Genomic DNA, 22,809 nt, shown 5'->3' with positions numbered 1-22,809 from the left:
TGGTGCCTGCTCCAGTAAATCGATGAACAACAGGAGAGCAGTGCTACAAGGCTACTCCATTTTTCATCCTTCAGAACAACACTGTTGTGTTTTCATGAAATATTTTTTTGGTTTCTTATGTATTTTCCTCATTAAATGATCTTGGGTTATAACTCAACTCTGCGCAGAAGCTGGCCTTTCAGATCATCATTAATAATTCATAAGCTCCATAGAATTATTTTGGGCCTTCTTAGCCAAGTCTATTGAATCTTACCATACCCAGTGTCATTTTAACTTCTAGTTTAGAAAAAAAAGTCACACTAATTTTGTGGTTGGCCCTGCCTGCTATCTCACAAGACAATGTATAAGATTGTTTAGGTTTGCAGTGGACTCTGTGAGAGCTTACTGTGAGGGAGAGGGTCAGTGAGGGGGGTTGGGGGACACTAATTTGCAGGGTTGGGAATGTTGAAACATTGTATGCATGAAACTCTCACTAACAGTATTATAAATTACAGTGGGTAAAAACCAAAACAAAACCAAAATAGTGTTTTTTTTTAGTTTTTAGTTTTCCTGGTTTTTCATTTCTTTTTACATTCAGGATGCTTGAAAAATCTAAAGTGTGGGAAATACTATCTATCAGGACTCACAAAATCATGTCAATTAAGTAACCTCACTGACTGAGATGCACCATTGGGGTCAGGGAGGAAAATGCTCCATCGAAGCTGATCATGGAAACCTCCTAAATGCAGAGTTCAGTGCCCCCCAAATGTTATAGAGGCCCTGGGTCAGTTACCAAACCCAGACTAGTAGGAAACCACAGCGAAATCCATAGTGTCTCACTGGGTCCCACCAGATCCGCACAGCCGAGCTGGGTGGGGTAATAACGTGCTGGAACTTCTGTAATCTTGGCATTTACTCACCAAATAGTCATGTGTAGGCATTTGAGGAATGAAAGATTTAAGTCTAGGAATAATGAAAACTAAGAATGTATTTTTCAAAGCTCTGGAGGTAAAGAGTTGGGCTTGGATTTCTTCTTTTATTTTCCTCCTCTTCTTTCTTCTTGTTCCCCTTCTTCCTTTCTCTTCTTTTAAGATGAAGAAGGACTTGACTTTTGTAAGGAGAAAAAGGCAGCTTTACTCTGGGTTGTATTTTTCCCCCCTCTCAATTTCAGCTTGTGACTAAACTCCATTGGGATCAATGCTCATAAAACATATGCCAACTGGATCTCAATTAAAAAGATATATAAAATAAAGTACTCTATATTCTTCACTATAATAAAATTGAAGCTACCCTTCGGAGTGTTTTAAAACTCTAGAACTACTCAAATTTAGCCCATTTTTTTTGCACATTACTTTTTCATAATATGAGTGTTATTTAGTTAATTACTTTTCAAACCCTCTGGTTTTTAACTGCTGTACAGAAATTTTATGGATTTTGAGAACCAAGAAGAATCAGAGGATTTTTGCTTCTCTGAGACTAGATTTTTTAATGTGCCGAAAATGAATCACCATCTGTATTTGAGTACAGCTATTCACACTGGAAATGTATTAGTGATGAGATTCCTGCATTGCACAATTGCCTTTTGCCTGCATCTGTAACTGTGATGTGGCAGCTACTTAACTGAATTTTAAATCTAGTAATTTTTAATGAAGTAAATTCATCTTGATAAATAGCACCAACAAGGTTGTAGAGCCTTCTGTCTGACTGTTTTATTGCAGTGCTTCTCAAGTTTTAATATTAATCATGTATGGATATTAATCACCTCTGGATATTTTTTAAACTTCAGGTTCTAATTCAGTAGATTGGGGATGGGTCCCTCAAGATTCTGCATTTCTAACAAGCTCCAAATTACGCTCATTTTTCTGCTGTTTCACTCATCAAGTTTCAAGAGCAAGCTCTTATGGTATCTTTATGTAAAAGTCCCAGATACACTAATTCTGAGAATGGAGAGTGAGGATGGAATTGAGTTGGTTGACGTGTCTCAAGAGAGACCACAAATTGAATTTGAGCCCTCAAAAAGCTGATTTGAAAGTTTCATCTTGGAAGATTTAGCTTTTGGACAAAGGGCACTCCTTTGAGACCCCTGCACTAATTTTTAAGTAGCAGATTAATCACAATCTTATATTTTAATCATTAAGGATGATAGAGTATTTTTGCTATGTTCCCGTATAAAGAGTATTGGTAGCATAGCAAATTCCCAGACACCCACCTACGAGATGACTAATTACTGAGTTGAATTAAATGATTGATCTTCTATTAGAACAATATAATGATGGCCTGTTTTATGTACCTTCAAAACATTTGTTTCTTTCTTAAAGATTTATGTTGCTTTTATGGGACTATATGCAGTGCCAGGGATTGAGCGGGCTCAGTGGTATGCAGCACAAGTGCTTTAGCTATATTTATGGACCTGATGATCATTTAAATAATTTTTTTTTCTTTTTGGGTCACACCCAGCGATGCTCAGGGGTTACTCCTGGCTTTGCACTCAGGAATCACTCCTGGCGGTGCTCGGGGGACCATATGGGATGCTGGGAATCGAACCCGGGTCAGGCGCATGCAAGGCAAATGCCCTACCCGCTGTGCTATCGCTCCAGCCCCTAAATAATTTTTTAAAAATGTAAAATTTTTATTCTAGAGATAAGAAAGAAGGCATTCTTAGATTATTTTACCAAATTCAAAGTTGTTCTTCTCACTCCTAAAAGAGTAAAAGACTTCTGAAAGAGTAAAGGCATTATTAAGTCTTCAGTTATACAAACTCAAAATATTACACAAATGTGTATCTTAGAAAAATAATAAATCATAGCTTCAGGTATGTATAAGCAAAAACTGGAAGAGGTTTTCCATAATTTCTTTTGGTATTTGATTGTATTTCCTTTGTGTTTTAAATAACATTTGAGATATAATTCACAGACCATGTAACTCAACCATTAAAAGTCTATGGTTAATTTTTAGTATATTCACAGAATTGTATACTACCACGGTAAATTTTAGAACATTTTCATTACACCAGAAAGAAATCCTCCACTCATCAGCTCTTACTTTCCAGTTTCTCCATCCACCAACTTGAGGCAACCACTCACATACTTTCTGTCTCTGTAGATTTGTCTGCTCCAGGCACTTCATAGAATATAGTCATGCTATATTTAGTCTCTTGAGATGGGCTTTTTTCTCTCGGTATAGGTTTCAACTCTTTTTTTTTTCTCCCTTTTTTTTAATTTTTTTTTTTTTACAGTTGTAGATTTACAATTTTTTGTGCTTGGGTTTGATTATACAATGATCAGATACCCATCCCTCCACCAGTGCCCATTTTCCACCACCATGGATAATATCCCTCCCACCCCCATCCCCCCATCCCCCCCTGTCTCTGTGGCAGGGCAATCCCCTGTGTTCTCTCTCTCCTTTTGGGTGTTGTGGTCTGCAAAAGAGGCATTGAGTGGCAAACATGTTCAGTCCATAGTCTACTTTCGACATGCATTTCCCCTCCTGGAAGGATCCTCCAAACATCCTTTATTTGGTGCTCCCTTCTCTATCTGAACTGCTCTTTCCTCTAGGATACCCGGCTGGCCTCTAAGTTATGGAGTAATCCTCCTGGTGCTGATCTCAGCTATTCTTGGGTATTAATCTCATATTTTGTTATTTTATATCCCCCAGATGAATGCAATCTTTCTATGTCTATCCCTCTCTTTCTGACTCATTTCGCTTAGCATGATACTTTCCATATTGTAATAGGTTTCAACTCTTAGAGTTGGTTTCAGTATTGCTTTGGAGAGAGAGAGAGAGAGAGAGAGAGAGAGAGAGAGAGAGAGAGAGAGAGAGAGAGTGCAGTGGGTAATGTGCTTGCCTTGCACATAGCCCAACCCATGTTAAATCCCTGGCACTGCCATATGGTCCCCTAGGCACCGCCAGATATAATCCCTGAGCACACAACCAGGAGTAAGTGTGAGCACCGCTGGGTATGGTCCCAAAACAACAACGAAATTAAGATTTTTCTGTTTTAGCATGTACCCGTTCTTCATTCTTTTTTAATGGCTAAATGATATATCATTTTTCTTGTCTCTTCATTGGTTTTATCTCTTCAATTAGGATACTTCCACTTTTCAGCTTTATGAATATACTGCTGCTATAAATGCTATAACATTCATATATGTTATTGTGTGAGGAGACATTTTCATTTCATTTGCATATTTACCTGAATAGGAAATTGCCAGATCATATGTTCTATGTATAATCTTTTGATGAATCATTGACTGTTTTCCGGAGTGCTGCACATTTTCCATTTCCACCCGTGATGGCTGACAGCTCGATCCTCTACATCTTCCAGTTGTTAGTGTTTGTTTGAGTACAGCCATCCTAGAGGGTTCTCTTACTGTAATCCCCATTTTCATTTCCCATCCTCATGACTGATGATGTTGAGCATTCTGTAATAACATTACATCATTATTCACTTATTCACCATTTGTATATCTTCTGTGAAGAAATACTTATTCAGATCCGTTGCTCACTTTTATATTGGGCTATTTTTATTTTTATTATTGAGTTGCATTAAGTTCTTTGTGTTCTAGGTGTAAATTCTTTGTCAGATATGATCTAAAATAAAAAAAAATTTTCGTATTTTCCTAGATTGGGTGATTATTTTACTTGCTATTGTTTTAGATACACAAAAATCCTTCACTTTGATGAAATACAGTTGATTTTTTTTTTCTTTCCAGAACTTGTGTTTTTGATGCCTTGGTCAATTCTTACTATCTGGTCATGAATTTTTCCTACATATTGTCTTTTAAGAACTATATTGATGGAAGCTGCCAACTTTAGGTCCTCAATTCATTTTGAGCTAACTTTTACATCTTGTATTCTTTTGTTGAAGTGCTGTGATCTCGGCTACCATGCAAGTTTGAACAGAGCCCTAAGAACATATCTCTCTGCGGAGTATAACCTCGAAACCTCCAGACATGAAGGCTTAGACATCATTGAGAATGCAGTGGACAATTTGGAGCCCAGGAGTGATAAGCAGAGATTCATGGAGATGTACCCTGCTGCATTCTGTCCACCAATGAAGTTTGAATTTCAGTCTCACATGGGTGATGAGGTTAGTAATTGATTATTTTTAAGCTAGCAAGTTGTCTCTTCACCTACATTTCTCGCTACCTGCTATGACCCAACAGTTGTATGAATTCAGTGATTTTTTTCCTCTCTGTGCCTTTGCACAGGATTTCAGCATAATGCTATGATCAGGCTTTAAAACAAAGGTCCAGGATTCAAACACCTAGATCAATCCATTAAACTCCCCAGGATAGTTAGAGAGCTCTTCATCTGCCTCAAGATATTCAAATTTCAATTTAAAGCAAAATATTTTGCTGATGCAATAGAACCTGTGAAAAACCCTTGAATCCTGATCTTTTTTTATTCTTCATAAAGAAAAGTAATTGAAAATGACAGGAAATGGGAGAGAAGAAAACAAAAATGAAAGAAAACAAAAATAAAGCATGAAGGAAGCAGGTGTTTGACTTTGGGTACTACACCCAGAAGAACTCAGGGGCTATCCCTGGCTCTGTGTTCAGGAGTGACTCTTCCTGTTGCTCTAGGAACTGTATGTGGTACTGGTGCTGGGGACTGAAGCAGAGTCAGGGGAATGCAAGTACCTCACCTCCTGTGCTGCCTCTCTGACCCCAAATAAAGACTGATTTCTGGGGCCGGAAAGACAGCACAGCAGGTAGGACACTTGGCTTGCCTGCAGTCATCCCAGGTTTAATTCCTGGTATCCCTTATGGTCCCTGAGCACTGCCAGCAGTGACTCCTGAGCACAAAGCCAGGAGTAAGCCCTGAGCACAGTCAGGTGGGCCCCTCCTCCCCCCAAAAGACTTTTATTCTGGTTTTAGAGCCACAAATGGCAGTACTCAGGAACAGCTCCTCACAGTGCTAGGGGACATGCAGTGTCAGGATGGAACTCCAGCCTCCACAAGAGTGCATGGCACTGGCCCTTTGACTTATTTCACTGGCCCTGCACAGCATTTTTTAGGACTCTAGTTGGCTCTAAACTTTAAAAAAAAAAAAATGAGCGTTAGAAATGATGTGTCTTAGTTATTTTATATGGATTTAGCTTTCTATTCTGTTTAACCCACTGTTGCACTGTCCTCCCATTGTTCATCAATTTGCTCGAGTAAACAGTAACGTCTCCATTGTGAGACTTGTTGTTACTGTGTTCGGCATATCGAATACGGCACGGGGAGCTTGCCAGGCTCTGCCATGCACGCGAGATACTCTTGTAGCTTGCCGGGCTCTCCGAGAGGGATGGAGGAATTGAACTGGGTTGGCCATGTGCAAGGCAAATGCCCTACCCGCTGTGCTGTCACTCCAGCCCAAGGGGGAAAAATTCCATTTAAATTGATTATGAGTTTCACTGTTATATTTTATTGTCTGCAGACAGGAAAAGAGATGAAGAACCAATTAATGGAAAACATTATAGCACTTGGTATCCATCCCAGCTGTACAAAACAGTACTCATAGATTAAAAATTCAGCTTTAGCTTATTGTGATAACAGTATGTTCTTAAAAATAGTTGTAGCTATAATATTCATGAAAGATATTTTTAATGTCATAATTTTTCTGAAACACCTAGTTTTAATTAAGCCTTATAAGATCTATATGTGTGTATCTACTGCACATTCATCTAATTTAATTTTACTTCTCTTGATAGTGAATTATTTGGTTAGAAATGGTAGGCAGTTTTTATGCCACTACCAGATGATTCTACCCACCTTTGTATCTCCAAATAAAAAGGTTGCTGTTCAGTTTTTCAATTGTAGCTGTATTAAATATAGGATGATAAAATACCACAGACAGTGACTTTGATTTGGCTTTCACTTCTTTATGTACTGGTATCTTTTTAAAAAAAGGTAAAGGTAAAGGCCCTCCCGTTGATCGTCGATTTGCTCAAGCGGGCCCAGTAATGTCTCCATTGAAGACTTTGTTGTTACTGTGTTTGGCATATTGAATACTCTCGGTAGCTTGCCGGGCTCTCTTTTTAATACAGTGAATCTGTATCCCTGGCTTTTTTTGGTCACCAGTTATTCCAGAAAGAAATAATTTCTATTATATTTTTGAAGATTCCATACAAGGAACTCACATTTGCCAAGGATGTTACTGTGACAAGAAAGATGAGAAGTCATTTGTGGTACAGTGTTAATATAATGCTTTAATCTTGACTTTATCCAGAATTGAGATCATGGCCAAAATATCTTTCTGCCAAAGCCTAACAGAATTGGCCTCTTCAAGTTTATGGTAAATCACATGACTTGGCTGATATTTAAACCAAGACAAGCCATGGTTGAAAAAATGGCTAAAAATAGTCAGTCACATTTTCTAAGTTTTTTTTTTCCTCTGTGCCAAGCATTATCTCATTACATTTCATTCCCGCAACCACCCACTGCTGTAGGAAACCCATTATCACCATCTCACAGATAAGAAAACTGGTGTGTTCAGCTCTGTTCAGCTCTTTGGCTGCTTCCCTGATGGTCCATGCGGATCATCCTGTGCTCTCTCCCCTCCACACAGTCATTCAGAATTCCACGAGTGCAGCGTCAGCATAAGAGTTCCTTCTCCGGCAACTGCCCCATTCTTAGAGCGAGTCTGCTGCAGCTGCTCTAGGCCCCGTCAGATCCAGGTCAAGCAGCTGCCTTGTCCTCTTGCCACTTACGTAACAGGTCCACATTTAAAACTGGAGTTTCGAGGCAGCTGTTCAAAGTCAGTTTGTTACTGTAGTCTTGAGGAGATCTGGGTGATGTGGGCATGGTTTATATGGGAGAACAGTTCCTCAAGTAGTGGCTGGTGTCTGGCTCTGACCATGGTCTCTGGTTCCCTCCAGGTGTGCCAGGTGAGCGCTCAGCAGCCCGTGCAGGCTGAGCTCATGCTCAGGTACCAGCAGCTGCAGTCTCGGCTGGCCACGCTCAAAATCGAGAATGAAGAGGTGAGTGTTCCCTCAGCCACATGAGTGATCTGTGCGCCCTTGTAAGCGTGGGGACATTTCCCATGTATACATATTGAACATTCTCAGAGGGACTTTTTCTTACTCATGTTCAACTAAATCATTACTCCTAAAATACTCTTTGTAGAAGATAAATGTGACTCACTGTCTCCCAAAGATAAACACACCACTGGGCATTCATAGTCAACAAGTGTAAACACATAAATTTGTAATTCAGACTAAACATTCTTCCCATGGATGATAATATGCATCTAAGAATCTACCATAATGTGTAGAATGAAACTGTTGACTGACAGAGTAATTTAATCCTGATTTTGAAATTTCTTTACTTTTGGTTCCTTTTCTCCTCTATGCTTTTTTCATATTCGCTAGATTTTTTTAAAAAATATTTTAATTTTAGGGGGCTGGAGTGATAGCACAGAGGGTAGGGCTTTTTTTTTGGGTTTTTTTTTTATTTAATCATTTTTTATTAGTGAAACAACATGAGGTACATTTATAGACTTATAAATTTTTGTGCTTGGGTTTCAGTTATACAATGATCAAGTACCCATCCCTCCACCAGTGCCCATCCTCCCCTACCACGGGTCCTAGCATCCCTCCCACCTCCCCATCCACCCCCCCGCGTCCCACCCTGCCGCTGTGGCAGGGCATTCCCCCTTGTTCTCTCTCTCTCCTTTTGGGTACTGTGTTTTGCCAGAGAGGCATTGAGTGGCAATCATGTTTGGTCTATAGACTACTTTTAGCATGTCTCTCCCAGAGGGTAGGGCTTTTGCCTTGTACAGGGCCAACCCACGTTCGATTCCCAGCATCCCATATGGTTCCCTGAGCACAGCCAGGAATAATTCCCGAGTGCAGAGCCAGGAGTAACCTCTGTGCATCGCCAGATGTGACCCTAAAAGCAAAAAAAAAAAATTTTATTTTATTTTCATAAAGTTGTTCACAATGATTGATTGTATTCAATATTTCAGTACCAATTTCACCACCATTACACCTTCCCACCACCATTATTTCAAATATTCCCACCACCACTCAAGCCTGCCCCACAGGCAGATGCTAGATAATTTATATTGTATTGTTTGTTAGTAATAGTGTGAGATGTCTGTAAGGGTCTATCTCACAGTGATTCAACAAAAAAATGTGGGAAAAAAAAAGTATGAGATGTCACGGCCATGTGCTCCTGGAACTATAAAATTTTAAATAATTGGGATCAGAAACATCTCTGCAGAAAGTGCTCAGTTCCAAGATTCATCTGTGAGTCTCTGGATCATGGCCATTAATGAGCTTATATAGTACCCAGAGGCAGTTCGAGGGCATGACAGCTGGGACCCTGGAAGGGCAGGGAGATGGGAAGGGACAGCCCAGCCCCGACCCTTTGAGGCCTGGTGTTTTCAGTCACTGCTCCTGCGTACCTGGGTTTTTCAGCGGATCTGTTCTCTTGCCTGTGAAGATTGGCCATGAGGGTGGCGGCATTTGGGTTCTGGAGATCTGTGGATGCCGGGATTCCTTTAGGGCAGGCTGAGAGAGGACGCCTACTCCCCTCTGAGGCACCCCGGTGAAACCAGTCTGGAGTAAGGTTCAGCAACATCTCTGCAGTCAGCTGCTTGGTTCTGAGATTCATTTGTGAGTCTGGATATTCACTAGGTTTTTAATATTGAACATGGCATTATTGATATAATTAGTACAAAAATTAAATTTTATATTGGTATCTGAATGAGAAAACTCAAATGCCTATTTGCTCGCTTTGGTATATTTAAATAAGTAGAACTGCTTCCCTGAGGATATGGGATTCTTTCATTGGTTCACCTACATATTATTCCAACTCATGAGACCCTTAGATTGAAAACCCCCACAGAAATGCTGTTGAAATAAATAAATGAATAGGATGGTCATGATGTTATCTGTGAGCCTGACTAGTAGTTAATGAATTATTGGATATGCAACAGATTTACTGTAATGGGATTGGATTTCCAAGAGAGTTCAAGATTTATATTGAAAGTTGTATCAAACAGTAGACTTCCAAAGGTATAGAAGGAGAAAAAGATATTTCAGTATATTAAGGGGTTCTGGGTTAATAGAGCAGTTTGGAAATCACCTAAGTTCTTCCTTAAGATGAGTCAAAGTTGAAGCATTTCTCAAGATAAACAATTCCCCAAAGAAAGACAGAAAGAAAATAATATTCATCTACTTTGACAAAATTGCAAAATTCACTGTATTTCCTTTTTATTTTAATCCTGTGAAAGTGTTTCAGGTTATGTGAATATGCATTTGTTTCTGTTAAGAAAGAAGGTCAAAAAATTTGAAAGAAAGAAAAAGGGCCATGTTTTTAGACTGGTATTGCATTTTTCTGGCTTTCATTCTTTCTTTGAAAAAAAAAACACTTTTATTCAGTTGTGTACTGAAGTTGCAAGCAATGTGATTAAGATTTTGATCTCTACATAAAATTCCATAAATGAGCCTTTCAGAGAGAAAAGATGTTGCTTTCCCTATGGTGTTCAGAGCTTAGGTTTTTGAGTAGGCATCACAGAATACTCACCTAATGCAGTTTACTGGAATCTATTAAATCTACACTTTAATATGTCTGGTGACTTCCAATTTTTTTTCATGCATATCCTACTATTTTATTTGGAAACAGTCTATAAACTCTAGGAAAATAGTATGTTATGAACAAGGTCGAAACTGGCAGCCCACACAACTGTTTCTTTTGGCTGCTGTAGTGTGGGCCTGCTAAAAACATTCAAATTCTTCTTTACCAAAGTTGTGTGGCTCCCGATTTTCAAGCAGTAGACTAGTCTGCTTTTGTTGCCTGCTGGTTTTGTTTCTGAACTTTAATTAGATGCATTTGGGGTGCTCAATGTGAAGAAACAGGCCAACAATGCTTCCCTTGGATTCATTGTTTAGATTTGCTGTCAAAATAAATGAATGAACAGGATGGTCATGATGTTATCTGTGAGCCTGACTAGTGGTTTATGAATTATTGGGTATGCAACAGATTCACTGTAATGGGATTGGATTTCCAAGAAAATTCAAGATTTATATTTAAATTTGTGTCGAACAGTAGATTTCCAATGGTACAGAAGGAGAAAAAGATATTTCAGTACATTAGGGGGTCCTGGGAGAATAGAGCAGTTTGGAAATCACCTTAGTTCTTCCTGAAGATACGTCAAAGTTGAAGTCATATGACAAGACATCTTGAGAGCCATTTAAGGAGTTTTATTAGTAGATTCGTTCATATTAATACAAAAATTAATTGTTAAGCACCTTCTTCGTTCCATATAGTTTTCTTGGTTTTTGAGAGTAAAACATATGAATAAATCACAGTCAGAAGCTATCTAACAATAGACAGGGTACAGCAGGTCATTTATATTATGTGACCACTAAGAGACACAGCAGGAAACAACATTGCAGTCAGTCATTGATTTCTAGTCCCTGTGTAGCACTACTGTATCAGAGATAAGTAGATTTCCTCTGGCCTTCTACTCACAGGATAGAATAATAATACATAGGTATCAATTTAAATATACAAGTCAAGAAACACAACTGTAATTCTGTGTAATTATCTGCCTCTGTGCAAACATATATAGCCCATGGGTTGAGTTAAGAATTATTACTGCCCAATGAAAAGACTAAATGGGAAGGAAAATTTCATTCACATTTACGATATCATGAATAGCTAAGTAGAAATGAGACTTTTTCATCAAATATTAAACAGCTCTAAGCAGTGGGCACCTCAAAACTGTAGGAAGCCTTCTTAGAAGGGAGTTTCAATGCCAAGAAGACAGGTACCTTTACCCCATCATATCTCTCCGATCCCTAGAAGTTTCCATATTACTCAAGTACAGACATTCATAAGTCTGTACAGTATCTCAGTCTTATGATTCTAGTTCCCATCAGTCAGCAAATACTTATCAATGTCTGCTGTATATTGTGCACATAAATTACTACTACCCACACCCATCCTTATTTCCAAGTTTTTTCTTTCTTAAGATATGAAGACGTTTCCTCAAAGAAGACATGTAGATGGCTAATTGACGTAAGAAAAAGTGCTCATGGTCACTAGGATTAGAGACATGCAAATCAAAACAACAATGGAATACCTTCTCACATCAGTAGGAATGACATATAGAAAAAAAAAATTTCAGGCAATAGCCAGTGCTGGCAAGGATGTAGTAAGAAGGGACCCCTCGTGCACTCTTGGTGGAAATGTCATCTAGTTCAATCTCTATGGAAAGGGATATGGAGATTTCTACCAAAAAGTAAGAATAGAATTCTCATATGACGTAGCAACACCACTTCTTGGCATCTACCCTCCAAATACAAAACATTCATTCAAAAGAATTTCTGAACATCTGTGTTCATTGCAGCACTTAGTGTAATGGGCAGCTCAGAACTTCTTGATCTCTCATCTGTATGTGGCATTTGAATTGTTTCCAGATCTTAGCTAATAGCCATATATACAGTGGAATACTATGTAGCTGTAAGAAAAGACCAAATTATGCAGTTTGCTACTACAAGGATAGAACTATAGGTTATAGTGCTGAGAAAAGTGAGGCAGAAGGAAAGAGATAAATAGATTGATCTTTCTCTTATGTATGGTTTAAAGATTCACAGTAAGGGAGCAACAAGTGGACAAAGGCAATAGAACCAGAGAGTTGGCCCACAGATTGGAGCTTGGAAGAGCAGAGAGTAGTTGAATGGGAGGGGCCTTTGGGACCTGGTCGAGCAAAGTTGGCACTCTAGTGGTGGGTGTGGTGTTGGAATGATGCATGCATAAAACTATCATTGACAGTATTATAAATCACAGGGCCTTGATTAAGTTTTTTTAACTATCATCTTTTTCTGATTAATGGTATTAATTAAACTAAAGGCTAGACATCACCTATCCCTCAATGCTAGCCTCTTTTTAGCCAAAATTAAAAAGAGAATCAGTATATTTTACTAAGAAAATCCAAAAAGGATTCAGTACCATAGACCATATCCATACAGTAACCAAGCTCACTGAGGTTTCTCGGGAGTTCAAGATGCCGCTCTGTCTAATGTTCATTGATCTAAAGAAGGCTTTTGATTCTGTTGAGACTGAAGCAGTCATCGAAGCCCTAGCCAAATAGGGCATTCAAACTCAATACATCAGGATCCTCCATGAGCTGTATTACAGATTCACTACCAGGATCTAACCATCCTACAAGGAAGTGATCATCGGCTTCAAGAGAGGGGTTAGGCAGGGTGATACTATTTCACCGAAACTCTTCAGTGTCACCCTCAAAAATGTCATGCAATGACTGGAATGGGAAAGAATGGGAGTGAAGATAGACAGTCAGTAACTACACCACCTCCACTTTGCTGATGACATTGTTCCAATAACACCAAATATTAGCCAAGCAGCACAAATGACTTCAACCGTGGACTGCAGCTGAATCTCACAAAGACAATGTTCATGAAAAATGGATTTGTTCCCAAAGTTTCATTTACTCTCAACGGAATGAACATCTCCAAATGTAGCAGCTATGTGTACCTAGGTCGAGAAGTCAACATGACAAATGACCTGGCACCTGAGCTTCACAGGAGGAAGAGAGCAGCATGGAACGCCTTCAAGAGTGTCGAAGAAATAGCTAAGAGGACGAAGAACCTCCAGCTCCGGGCACATCTCTTTGACTCCACCATTCTCCCTGCACTAACATACACCTCAGAGACCTGGGCCCTGCAAAAACAGGATGAGAACTCTATTCAGGTCTCCCAAAGAGGAATCAAAAGAGCTATGCTTGGAACATCATGCTTCACTCAAGTGAGAGAAGGAATTGAGAGTTTCGACCTCCATCAACAATCAAGAATCAGGGACGCTGTCTTATTTGCCAAGGCCTCGAAAATCAGATGGGCTGGACACATAATGCGATTTGGAGATGACCGCTGGACTAGAGCCATTACCGACTGGATTTCACGGGATGTCAAAAGAATGCATGGCTGCCCACCTCCAAGATGGTCAGACTTGTTCGTCAAGACCCTGAACAAATGGTTTGAGGTTCTTCATGTTCCTGTAGCGAGCAAATGCCATTGGGCTACACTAGCACGTAACAGGGACAAATGGAGATGTTACTGGTGCCCACTCGAGCAAACTGAAGAGTAACGGGATGTCAAGTGATCAAGTAAAGTAAACACTTTTAGAAGCAGTATATATGTTGTTTTTAGTGAACTTTATATCATTAAGGAGGCTTTGCTCCAAATGAATAAGATTTAGGAGCCAGAGAGTTAGTACCGTGGGTAGGGTGTTTGCCTGGCATTTGCAGACCTGAGTTCAATCTCCGGCATTCCATATGGTCCCCTGAGCACTGCCAGGAGTAATTCCTGAGTGCAGACCTAGGAGTAACCCCTGAGCATCGCTGGGTGTGAACCAAAAAGCCAAAAAAAAAAAGAAGAAGAAGAAGAAGATAGGAGAGTTTTCCAAAGGGCCTAAAAGTGAGGCATGGTCTTTTGCAAACCACAACACCCAAAAGGAGAGAGAGAACAAAACGGAATGCCCTGCCACAGAAGCAGGGTGGAATGGGGAGGATAGGGAGTGGGAGGGATACTGGGATCCATGGTGGTGGGAAATGGGCACTGGTGGAGGGATGGGTATTTGATCATTTTATATTTGAAACCCAAGCACAAAAATTTGTAAGTCTACAACTGTACCTCATAGTGTCTCACTAATAAAAATTTTTTTAAAAAGTGAGGCATGGAATAAGGCATCCCAAAGAAGTTGGCAGAACTCAGGATGACCATCAGCAAAGGAGCCACATGTTATGCATGCATGCATGCTGAACTTTTGTTTGACATAACTAACTTCCACCATTTTCCCAGAACTTTTTTTTATCATCTGCTGTGTTCCAGGCACTGTGCTTGTGATTGGAGATAGAAAGATTAGTAAGTTTTAATAAGTTTGGGGGATGAGTACTTGTAGTTTAGACATCAAAAAAGTGTTAAAAGTTACTGTACCTCTCCACCACAAAGTTCCCCACACCCCCCTCTGCTCTCCTTGTGTCACTTTTAGTTCACCTCTTCCTTTTCTTCTCCTCCACTACTGGGTTCATCTTAACTTTTCAATCCAAGGCTAAGGGTTTGTCCTCACCCATATTCTCTCTTCTTTTGTTTTGTCTCTCTTATACCACGCATGAGTGAGATCATTCCACATTTGTGTTTTTCCCTCTGACTTATTATACTTACCATGATGCTCAACCATTCCATCTCAGTCACCACATACTGCAAGGTTTCATCTTCTCTTTCAGCTGCATACGATTCTGCTGTGTATGTGGAAAGCTGTCCATCATCTGCCTTTGAACATTTGGGTTGTTTTCACATCCTGGCTATTGTACTTAGTGCTGCAGTTAACCTAACAGTACATTATATTTTTGAGCTAATGTTTTTGGGTTCTTTGAATAGATGCCAAGAAGTGGGGTTGGAGGTTCATATGGAAGCTCTATTCTTTATTATTTTTTTTAAAGAGGTCTACATTCAGTTTCTCACAAAGACTGAGCCAGAAAACGTTCCCAGCAACAGTGACTGAGGGCTCCTTTTACTCTTCATTCTCCTCCAATGCTTGTTGTTTTGGGTCTTTGTGATGTATATAATTATCATTAGTATAAAATGAGATCTCATTATGAAATTGCAAAATGATCTCGCATCCATTTTGATTTGCATTTCCCTCATAACAAGTGGCAGTGAACACTTTCCCTATGCCTTACTGGCTGGCTGACCATATGTCTTCTTCAGGGAAGTGTCTGAGAGTCTGTATATCTCCTCTCCCCATTTATACATACGTACATATATGTGTACGTATGTATATATACATACATATGTCTATATATAGACATATAGCATATTAGCCCTTTCTCTGATTAATGTGTAAATATATATGTATGTATATATACATATATATGTCTATGTATGAGTCTACATATATATGCATATTAGCCCTTTCTCTGATTAATGTGCAAATATTTATTCCAGTCAGTAGGGCATCTAAATTTTAATGTGGTTTTTATTTGGGCATGTAAAACTTTTTTAGTTTGATATAGTCCATTTGTGACTTTGTTTTTATTATCTTTGCCAATGGAATTGAGTCATTGAAGATACCCCTGAATTCTATAAGAAAGATAACTTGTTCCTGACATCAGATAGCTCCCACTGGATAGGAAACATTGACCTCTAAAGCAATGTAGTGTAGTAGGTGCTTCTGAAAAATGGATTTGGTGTCCTGCTCCTCAGATTTTTTTGGTGTCAGACCCATCCAGATGTAGCATTAAATCAGAGTTAGGGTGAATTGTAGAAAAGATGTTATTCAGAGAACCCTGAGCATGACAGCAAATTCACCCCCAAATGCTGATATGTATATTATTAATATAAATTTCTGTGAAACAGTGATATAGCCTCCCCCCCCCCAAAAGCTTAGAAGGCAGGAAAAAAATGAACTTTTATTCCAGATTTGACAGCACCTTACCCTCTACCTTCCAGTATAGACAGAGCACAGGTATCTATAGGTCCCTGTCAGAGTATTTGAAATTAGGGAAGATTTTGAAGAGATTGTCTCTTGCTCATATTTGTAGTCTATTCTGGCAGTAAGTTTCTGTTCTAATTAGTGATGGCATCAATCCAACGCACACATATTTGTGTATGTATGTATGTATTGTTAACTATTTTAATACATCTAAAATGTTATAGTGTTGTAATTGAAATATATCCAAGCTTGCTGATAACAAGGGGGTAGTTTCTTGGGGAAGGTAGGCAGAATTGGGGGTCACCTTCACAAATGAAGACATGAGTCTTAATAGGTGAATAGACTGTATACAAGGTACAGTGCCAGGAAATAACATGGTGTGTGATAGGAGTTTCATTGTGTTCCCCTAACATTCATATGTTGAAATCCTAAAACCCCCAAAGTAGACTATGGACTGAACATGTTTGCCAGTCAATGCCTCTTTTGCAGACCACAACACCGAATAGGAGAGAGAGAACAAAAGGGAATGCCCTGCCACAGAGGCAGGGTGGGATGGGGTATGGGGGGGAGGGATGTTATCCATGGGGGTGGAAAATGGGCACTGGTGGAGGGATGGGTATTTGATCATCATATAACCAAAACCCAAGCACAAAAATTTGTAAATCTACAACTGTACCTCATGGTGTTTCACTAATAAAAAAAAAACAGTACTTTCAAATATGACTTTAGCTAATTAGCTGGTTTTCACAGAGACTTTCTGATTTAAGTGGGACCATTAAGATGGCTGGATCTGAGCACAAACCACTTACGGAACGACAGCCAGGACCACGGTCTGCAGGCCTCCCTCTGGGGCACAGATGAAGGAGACTCTTCCCTTGGTGGGAGGACCACTCCAAAATTCAGCCTCTGAGCAAGGCTGAAGCCAGTGTTAGGAGTGCTTTACGTTCTGATGCTGGACCAAGGTCTTAAGCCTTGCGCTATGAACAGGCTGGTCACTTGTTGGATTCCCAGGCAGATGGTGATGCTCATACAGTATCTCCAAGAGGTACTGGAGCTCATAGAGTATAATTAAGAGCCACTGGAACCAAATTACAGGCCCACTTCATTGTCCAGCCTTGCACAGCTGCAGTCTAGGACTGGCCCGACCCACCAGGGACCCAGTAGAACCATACTTATTCAAGAACTAGGTAACAAGCATCATCATGGACCAAATGTAGCCTTGTCCCAGTACCAGACATTGGTTAAGGTCTTGGAGACGGTACCATCCTCACAGTGGACAGAAGTAGGTGGGCCTGTCTCTGGCTCATAAGTGGCCTTGTTTCCCGTCCAGTCCCTAGTTATACAAACCTGCTCGTGGACTGGAAGAGGAGTTCTCTGAAACCAAGTTCAAGCATTGCTTCAAATCCAGTCAGCCACAGTTGGTGGCCTGCCTCGGGGAACAGGGATGGCCTTGTCTTCCATGAAGTCCTAAAGTGCAGAACTCTTGGACTGTGGCTGGGAGGGCCAGTGCTGAGGAACTGGGCCACTCAAGTTCAGCAGCAGGACTCATGTGGTTGCTTGGTTGCATGCGTCCAACCAGGCTTGATCCTTGGCCCTTCATATGGTTCCCCAAGACCCACAGGAGTGACCCCGAGCATCGCTGGTGTGGCCTTCAACCCAAACCAAACAAATAAAAACCCCAAAAGAAAAAACAAAACAAAACAAAGCAAAACCCCATAAAATCTCTAAGTTTGACTTCTCTTATTTGATGCTTTTCCTTTGGGGGAACACAGGGTAGGAACCCTGTATTGTGGGTTTCAGTCCTGGCCACACACCTTGTCCTGAACAGTGATTGTGTAGTGTGTAGTATATAGTGTCAGCTGAGGGATTAAGTCGACTATTATAGGAAGCAGGAACATTCTGTCTACTATCACAGGAAGCAGACACATGTGCTCCCAGCAGCTCCGAGGGCAAGTCAGACTCCTCACATACCAGGTCTGATAGAGACTGGAACGGCTTGGGCTATTCCGGGGTCTCCACCAAGCTCAGTGTGTCTGTGACCTGTGGCACAGGGGTCGTGGTTCCTTCCTCATCTCTGGTGGCTGGTGCTGACGGCAGGAGCAATGCCAGACAAGCCTGTAGCTGAGTCCACAGAGTAGAGATGTCTGAATTTCTCGCTAGGACCATAGTTGGCACATTTGTTTTTTGGGCTCCCTCTGCCCCCCGCTTCCTCAGAAGACTCCTCCTCAGTTGTGGTCTCGCACTCTCCCTGACCCTAAATCTCCACCAGGTGCATTTTTGTCTGTAGACAGCTGCTAATTTCTTCTTCTGGATGAATATGCGCTAGGGACCTCCTATTTCACCATCTCACTGTCTCACCTCCAGGAGACTGATCCTTCCCTCATACAGTCTATAGATGTCTAGACTTCTTAGATTCACTATCTAGGGTGACTTTTAATAATCTTTAATATTCTCTCCCAGTAATATCCTTTTATTGCATATATCTGCAGAAATGATGCTGTCTACTCAGTATTTTCCCTTTCTTTAGTTATTCCATTCCATCATCTCTTTAACTTTCCCAGACTAGCACTAATTGCTGTTGTTTCTTCCCTAAATAGCATTTTGTTATGAAAAAATGTTGAAAATGTTTCTGCTTCCCATAATAGTCATCTGAATCCCTCAGCTGACATTTTCACATTTACTGCCCAGAACAGTATGGCCAGGAGTGAAACCTATAACACAGGGTTCTTACCCTGTGCTCCCCAAAGGAAAAGCATCCAATATGATAAGTAAAACCTAGGGATTTGGGGAGAGGGAGTTTAGTTTTTTGCTTTTCCTTTTGGGCTTTTTGTTTGTTTGATTGGTTGGTTTGGTTTGGGAGCCACACCAGTGATGCTCAGGGTCACCCCTGCAGGTCTTGACTGTATGAAAGTCCAGGGATCAAACCCAGTAGGATGTATGCAAGGCAAGTGATGTACCCACTGTACTATCTTTTCAGACATAAAATTTAGAGATTTTGAACTGTTGGTGCCCCTGAGAGAGGGGAGAATTAAGCATTCTCTCTAACGGCTGAGAATGTCATCCAGGATCCCAAAACATTCTTTTAAAATGCCCAGCAAATGCCCAGCAGAGATAACTAGGCATGGAAACACTGGTGCTGGGAAATTTACACAGGTGGAGGGATGGGTGTGGGAATACTTTATGGCTGAAATCCAATCATGAACGACTTTGTAATGCTCTACCCCACAGTGATTCAATAAAAATGCTTTAAAAAATGATAGCTAGGTATATGAGGAGATAAGAAAACCTTGAGTGATAACCAGAAGAAATAAGATATAGTAATAACAGAGACATACCCAGAGGAGTTCCGGATATGGAGACTGTCAGGAGGAAACTGTTAAAGTGATACTTGCTTTCCTTTTTCTCATGTTAAAGGAAATAAAAGTCAAACCTTATATTTTCAAGGAATTATATATAACCTATAAACAGTGAAAATAGATTTGAAAATGACAATCACATAGAAGTTCTAAAACTAAACCATACAGGAACTCAATAAATGAGTGAATGACTTTAATAACAGAGTAGAAACAGCTAAAGAGTGAATTATCCAAGTGGAAGACAAGTCAGAATAAACTAATCAAATTACAACATAGGAAACAAAAGAACAGAAAATATGAAGAAAAAGGTGACAGACAGTGGTGTTTAACATGCCAAAGAAAAATGATAGAAAAGAGTGGAGGCAGCATTTATAGAATTAAAGCTGAAAATTATCAGAATTTGTGCAAAACATCACAGATTCGAGACAGGACCAAAAAAAAAAATCTTTTTTACGCTGAATATATTTTTAAATTCTTTACCTAGACACTGCATGTTGAAACTGTAAAAAAAATAATATGGCAAAAAAAATTAAAAAGCAGAATTCTTTTAAAGTAGTGACAGGCTGACAAAAATGTCACTCAACATAAATGTGGAAGCTATAAGAAAGTACAGTAGTGTCTTTAGTACGCCCACCAGGAAAAATAAAAATCTTTCATAATAGAAGGTGAAAAGACATTTCATTTCAAGTGAGAGTTCATCACTAGCAGGCTGAAGTTCAAAACAATTTCTTTTTTTAGAATTTCCTAAAAAGAATTAAATGGGTACTTTTTCAATTATAAGAGATATCAAAGAATGTCATCTATTTATGGATAGTGTTAAATGTGTAGCAATAACTGATTTCTGTTTCTAAACATATAAATATTTCCATATACTGTTATAATACATCTTGAAAATAGCATTAAACCAAGAGAAGTAAATGGAATGAAGGTGTTTTATTCTCTGTAAGTTGCCTGCCTGGGGAAAGGAAAAAGATATTAGTTTACTTGATGCTTTGAAAACTAAAGATAAAGGGTCACTGACACATGGAAGATAAATTTAAAACTCCCAGAAGGTAACATATAACAGTATCTTTATGGCCACGAGATTGGAAAATATTTCTGAAATAGACACACAAAATATCTTGAATCAAAGGAAATAATGGTATATTTGTACAGAGAATGTTAGTATTAAGGCCTCCGCTAGTGATGTAGCTCAACATAGATCATTTTCTTTACGTCTGAAAGGCTCTGGATTTGATTTTTGGTGTTAGAAAGGAAATAATATGAATTAAAATAAAATTAGAGCTTAATAATCATGATACTACAGAAAGAAAAACCAGAACAGATAATGGAGGGAAATATTTGCAACATATATACCAACAAAAAGATTCATATGCATATATACAAATCAGTAAGAAAAAGACTCATAGGACCACAGGGATAATCTAACAGCCAAGGTGCTCGCTTGCATATGACTAATCCCGGTTCAATCCCCAGTATTGTATATGGTTCCCCAAGCACCGCCTGGCTTGATCTCTGAACACAGACCAAGGAGTAAGCCCTGAGCACCACTGGGTGTGACCTATAACCCCACTTCCCAATTTTCCTTTTTAAGTAAATGAAAAAGACTCATAACCCAGTAAAAAAGAAACGGGCAAGAGAACTAAATAAAGTGTTTGCAAGAGAGAAATCCAGATTATATTGTATGATATTATGCAGAGTCTCCTGCCCCCAGCCTGGCTGTCCTCGCCGGGGCCCCTTGCAGGGGGGTGGGTTGAGTTTCCCTCCCCGCCCTGAGCAGAGCTCCGGCAGCCAAAGACCTCCAGAACCAGCCACAACCATGCTGAGACCACTCTCCACACACATGAAGGTGCTGGCAGAGGAACAAAGGCATGCGGGTCCCAGGGCTGAGATCTCCAAACCTGCTCGGATCAGGGCTGAGCATCCTTCACCTAGATCCTCCATCTTAAAGGGCAGAGGTCACACCCACCAACTGCCCCCGGCGCCAGGTAAGCCCATCAACAGCCAAGACCCAGAGACTATAAAACCCAGCTCCCGGAAGTGCATGGCCACTTACCATCTCATCCTTACTTTGGACAACCTGGCAGGCTATGAATGTAACCTGCCCACACGGCAGAGTCTAGCAAACTCCCCGTGGCATACCCAATATGCCAAATACCAGTAACAATGATGGGTCTCATTCTCCTAACCCTGAAAGAGCCTTGAATATGGCACTTTTTAAAATCTCAGGGCTAGGATGAAGGAGATGTTACTGGGGCCTGCTCAAGGCAATCGACGAACAACAGGATGATCGAGATCGTGATGGAGATAATATGCTTAATCTTAGTCATTAGAGAAATGTATAAAACCAACGATATACCTAAAACAATAATTCAAATTTTAAAAAGTGACAATACCAATTGTTGAGGTTCAGTGTTAGGAGTTCATTTGTGCTGGTGGGTCTACAAATTAGAACAATAATTTTAGAAAACAGTGTGACATACCCATATACATGTGGACTAACAAAACTGCATCTAAAGCAATATACTCAAAATGGCCTCAAACTAGAAATGTCATATCAGCATAAAAGGAATAAATTATGATGTATTCTTACCATGAACTTTCAGCAACAAAATACTGTACTCATAGAAATAAATAAATCTTAGTGCGTAAAATTGAGCAAAAGAAGCAACATCAGTGGAGTTCATGCCCAATTCAATCAGCTAATCAGTGGCTGAATAAAGAGCAGTACTCCTACATTTAAAAAAATAGAAGCAACATTAGCAGTATTTGTTTTTCATTCACAATGAATGAGGGAAAAAGAAGCAAAAGTCATATACACTATAGGATCCGTTTGCATAAAGTGCACAGAAGGGCCAAGTAATATGCAGAATTTAAATAAAGACCAGGGATACCCTTGAGGAGGAGAAAGTGTGAGCGGGGATGGAGAGAGGCCCAGGAGTTGTGAGAATGAACTGTCTTTCTTGATGTAGGTGGGGTGTCTCATCAAGTGGTATGGTGGTCTCATGTCACTTTGTGACAGTTCA

General features: G+C 39.9%; 1 protein-coding gene across 3 annotated transcripts in view; it reads left to right on the top strand.

The window, feature by feature from the left end:
• Positions 1-22,809, top strand: part of SRGAP1 (SLIT-ROBO Rho GTPase activating protein 1) — a 330,458-nt gene that overhangs the window by 230,303 nt on the left and 77,346 nt on the right. For all 3 annotated transcript variants that reach the window (XM_056130792.1, XM_056130791.1, XM_056130794.1), the window contains exons 7-8: positions 4,847-5,068; positions 7,844-7,945. In XM_056130792.1, coding sequence (XP_055986767.1) covers positions 4,847-5,068; positions 7,844-7,945 — 324 coding nt within the window. The remainder of the gene's footprint in view (positions 1-4,846; positions 5,069-7,843; positions 7,946-22,809) is intronic.

The sequence above is a fragment of the Sorex fumeus genome, unplaced genomic scaffold, assembly GCF_029834395.1.
Source record: "Sorex fumeus unplaced genomic scaffold, SorFum_2.1 ptg000081l, whole genome shotgun sequence".
Classification (NCBI taxonomy): Eukaryota; Metazoa; Chordata; class Mammalia; order Eulipotyphla; family Soricidae; genus Sorex; species Sorex fumeus.
Note: the sequence above shows the minus strand (reverse complement) of the source record. Positions and strands in the feature narration are given on the sequence as shown.